The sequence below is a fragment of the Mauremys mutica genome, chromosome 13 (genome assembly GCF_020497125.1).
Source record: "Mauremys mutica isolate MM-2020 ecotype Southern chromosome 13, ASM2049712v1, whole genome shotgun sequence".
NCBI lineage: Eukaryota > Metazoa > Chordata > Testudines > Geoemydidae > Mauremys > Mauremys mutica.
In genome coordinates this window covers 57781873-57786536 of record NC_059084.1, presented here as the reverse complement: position 1 = coordinate 57786536, position 4664 = coordinate 57781873, and the positions used below count along the sequence as shown (strand labels likewise).

At 45.2% G+C, this 4664-nt stretch overlaps 1 protein-coding gene across 1 annotated transcript; it reads left to right on the top strand.

Moving 5' to 3' along the window:
- Window positions 1–884: 884 nt before the first annotated feature.
- Window positions 885–3515, top strand: LOC123347839 (olfactory receptor 10A2-like). The gene is made up of 3 exons (XM_044985028.1): window positions 885–898; window positions 1771–1882; window positions 2556–3515. The coding sequence occupies exons 1-3, from the start codon at window positions 885–887 to the stop codon at window positions 3513–3515; spliced, it is 1086 nt and encodes a 361-aa protein (XP_044840963.1).
- Window positions 3516–4664: the final 1149 nt, after the last annotated feature.

The following is a 4664-nucleotide window of genomic DNA, read 5'->3' as shown; positions in this document are numbered from 1 at the left end:
CTCAATCAATGAAAGGACCTTCCCTTTTATCCCATGACAGCTTAATTTACATAAGAGCCTTTGGTGAGAGACCTTGTCAAAGGCTTTCTGGAAATCATGTACACTATGTCCACCGGATCCCCCTTGTCCACATGTTTATTGACCACTTCAGAGAACTCTAATAGATTAGCAAGACATGATTTCCATTTACAGAAACCATGTTGACTATTGCTCAACAATTTATGTTCTTCTATGTGTCTGACAATTTTATTCTTTACTATTGTTTCAACTAATTTGTCCGGTACTGATGTTAGACTGTAGGTCTGTAATTGCCGGGATCACCTCTAGAGCCCTTTTTAAATATTGGCGTTACATTAGCTATCTTTCAGTCACTGGGTACAGAAGCTGATTTAAAGGACAGGTTACAAACCTTAGTTAATAGTTCCGCAATTTCACATTTGAGTGCTTTCAGGACTCTTGGGTGAATGCCATCTAGTCCCGGTGACTTGTTACTGTTTAGTTTATCAATTAATTCCAAAACCTCCTCTAATGACATTTCAATCTGTGACAATTCCTCAGATTTGTAACCTACAAAGGACGGATCAGGTTTGGGAATCTCTCTAACAGACTCGGCCATGATGACTGAAACAAAGAATTAATTTTGTTTCTCTGCAATGACTTTATTGTCTTTAAGTGCTCCTTTTGTATCTCGATCTATCCAGTGGACAGGCAGTGCCCAGGGACTCAGGAAATGGGAGATCATTGACAAAGCCCTGGCTGGGATGATTTAGTTGGGAATTGGTCCTGCATTGAACAGGGGATTGGACTAGATGACCTCCTGAGGTCTCTTCCAACCCTGATATTCTATGATTCTATGATCAGTTCTTGGTTCTGATACAGACTCCATGTGTGGCTTTGGGTAAGTTACCTAGGGAAAAATAAAAGTGCATACATCCTATTTTCAAAAGAGTCTTTAGGCTTGATTCACAAAGAGATTTAGGTGCCTAAAACTCAGAATCAGTCCCCGCTGGGATTCACAAAGCCCCCCTCAGCTACCACTGAATGCTATAGGTGCCTAAATTTGTTTAGCATCCAAGGTTTTGCAGTAAAAAAGCTCTTAAACCTCTAGTTTTGTGCCTCTGGGTATGCACACTGCTGTCACACATAGGCATCTGGGTTCCTATACCCCAGAGCAATACATTGGACAGGCTAAAATGAAGACACCTGAAATCAATAGACGCTTTTGAAAATTGTGGCCTGCATTCTTCTCTTGAAATCAGTGACAAAGGCTAATTGAACAGGAGATGCTGGGCTATTCTGTTAGAGGGATAGTTTGCATGGTGTTGATGTCTCCTAACACAATGAAGTCTCCTGAAATTCCTCTCTGTGTCAGACAGGATCTCTTTCAGTTCTTCAGGGAATCCTTTGGTACCTGCGGGTTTATAGATTAGAAGGCTACACAGGAAAGTCCATCTGAGGATAATCACTGGGAGAGGAAGAGTGGAAGTCTTGGAGAAGACCACTGGGGGCTTGTTATACTAGTCTGTTTTCCTGGAAGGTGCTCAGATGATACCATGATAGGCACCAAGATAAATGGATGGATGGATGGATGGATGGAAAGATGATGAAGTCAGTGTCTGATGAAACGTTGCCTGTAAACCAACAGAAAGGGGTTCTCCCAACAAAAGCAAAATATTCCCATTGGGGCACTAATCCAATTTAATTAATGGCCCCTGTTTTCTCCTAACAGAGAGCAATTCTCTGTAATTATTCCTGCTGTGTATAAACTAGAGCAAATACATTAATAAAAGCAGGGTATAGTGTGAATGAGAGGACTCAGGGAAGATCAGCATTGCTGCTGACGGATTCTTCATTTATGAAGAAGGATGAAGTCGATAGCCAGGTGTGTTTGTTTTATTTATTTAAAATCATTTATTTAAGAAAAAAACCAACTGGGTTTGGGGGCTATCAAAATGGGAGTGTTAGGTCTGACCCCTGAATAGCTGAGATGGTTTATTATGCAAAAGACAGAATCATACAGTGTTTCATTCAACACAAAATCCCTTTAGCATTTGCCTTTAGCTAAATCCTGGAATGTTCATAACCCTCTTGCTCACCCAACCATCTCAGTCACTTTGTAGAGATCTGGGTCCAAATTCAGCACCAAGATAAGTGGATGCCATGGTCATTGACATGAGTGGAAAATTTAGAAATTCTGTCTCGCTAATCACATTCCCATCCCTTTTTAAAAGACAATGGCATTTTTGTGAATACATATTTTCCCATTCTGAATATTTTTTTCCTGAATTTATATTTCTAGAGCTAGTTTACCAGGCATGGGATGGACGATACTGTGGGAATGAAACAGCCTGTAGTTGTAGAATTCCTGTGTCATTTGCTCTAGAAGTTGGAAGGTGCATAGTAGATAGCTGGAATAGATGCATATGTATACTCAAAAAATATAAGTGTAGGCATGATCAGAGCCCTAGTTTAGATGAGGAGAGCTGAGCTTTCATACCAATTGAGCTTTGCTGACCAATGATTGAGTTATTTTTTTTTCAAATATATATGTCTAGTGGGATACCATTGTCAACAATGCAAAGGAAAATCGAAGTGCCACCACAGAATTCATCCTGCTTGGGTTTGGAAACCTCCATGAACTGCAGCTCCTACCCTTTGTGACAGTTTTATTTATCTACATGATTGCTATCTCTGGGAACATGCTTGTTCTCATCATTGTATTGGCTGATCGCAGCCTTCACACCCCCATGTACTTTTTCCTGGGCAACTTATCCATCTTGGAGATCTGCTACATCTCAACCATTGTCCCTAAGATGCTGAGAACCTTCCTGACAGAGCATGAAGTGATTTCACTCATGGGCTGTATCACACAGTTGTATGTGTTTGGTTCCCTGGGTATTTCTGAGTGTTTGCTCTTATCAGTCATGTCCTTTGACCGGTATTTAGCCATCTGCCATCCGCTAAATTATTCAGCAATAATGAACTTCAAGGCTTGCCTTCTGCTAGCAGCTGGTTCTTGGGCTGCTGGCTTTGTGGTTCCTGTGATAAGCATAGTTATGGTATTCAGGTTGCCTTTCTTTATTTCCAATGTGATAGACCATTTCTTCTGCGATTTAATGCCTCTGCTAAAACTGTTGTGCACCGGTGCTTATAAGATTGAGGTTGTAACTTTTACCTTTGCTGCCTGTGTGGTTGTGGTTCCATGTTTACTAACCCTGGTTTCCTACTACAGGATCATATTGACTATTTCTAGGATCCCTTCCACCACAGGAAAAAAAAAAGCCTTCTCCACCTGCTCCTCACACCTCCTTATTGTTAGCATTTTCTATGGGGCCCTCATTATTATCTACGGTTTTCCAATAGGATATCAGTCACCTGGTCTGAACAAAGTCTTCTCTGTGCTCTACACTGTCCTGACTCCCACAGTCAACCCCCTCATATACAGTCTGAGAAACAAGGAGGTCAAGGATGCCCTGAGAAGGATTGCAATGAAGGCAATCGCTTTCAGAAGTTAAATGGTTATCCCTGATATCGGATGTTTGGCATGAATTGTATTTCCATTCATTGCTGTCAATGTAGATAGTCGCTAAGTTAAAAACTCTGGGCTGTACATGGCATGAGCGCAAACAGGAGCTCTCTGCATTTATTATTGATGGTTTGTCACCCTCCTAGGTTATTTTGTAAATTTCAGGCAGTGTCACATGTTATTGGATGGCTATAAAAATAGTTTAAACTAAAAGCAATTTTGATGAAAGAACGTTATCCATTACTTCTAGTATCTCTTGCCTTTAACTCCTAAGGCAATTCTGCACCCAGGGGCGGCTCTAGCAATTTCGCCGCCCCAAGCACGGCGGCACACCACGGGGGGGGGGGGCGCTCTGGCGGTCGCCGGTCCCGCGGCTCTGGTGGACCTCCTGCAGACGTGCCTGCGGAGGGTCCACTGGTCCCGCGGCTCCGGTGGAGCATCCACAGGCATGCCTGTGGGAGGTCCACCGGAGCCGCAGACAAGCAGACCCTCCCGAGGCATGCCTGTGGAAGGTCCACTGGAGCCGCCTGCCACCCTCCCGCTGACCGGCGGAACACCCCCCGCGTCATGCCGCCCCAAGCACGCGCTTGGCGAGCTGGGGCCGGGAGCCGTCCCTGTCTGCACCACTGCACAATGCAAAATTTGCACAGAATTAATGTTCTGAGCAGAATTTCATGTTTTCCCCACAGAAATGGGGCTCCATTAGGGGCTGCTGAACTTGCAGAGCCCAGTTCTCCAGCCCACAGTGAGTGGAGCGCTCAGCCTGGTGGAGATGGAGGCTCTGCACACTCTGGCACCCAGCTTGATCCTCATCCACCCAGGGACCGGAGAGGGCCTGGGAGACCTGGCTCTGGCAAAGATTGAAGAAGGGCTGGGCTGCACCGTGTCCCCTGATGGGACAGTAAAGAAGGTGGGGAGAGTAAAGATTCTGGAGGTGGGTGGTGCATGTGTCTGGGCCAGGGGTGACCTGTGGCTGGGCCCTGCGAAGAGGGGTACAAGTATCTGGGGTGGGAGGTGCCCCGTAGCTGGACTCTGGGGGGAGGGTTTGTGGGTGTCTGGGCTGGGGGGTGCCCTGCACCTGTGATCTGGGGGTGGGGGATGTGGATATCTGGGCTCTGGGGAACCTCATGTAGCCCCC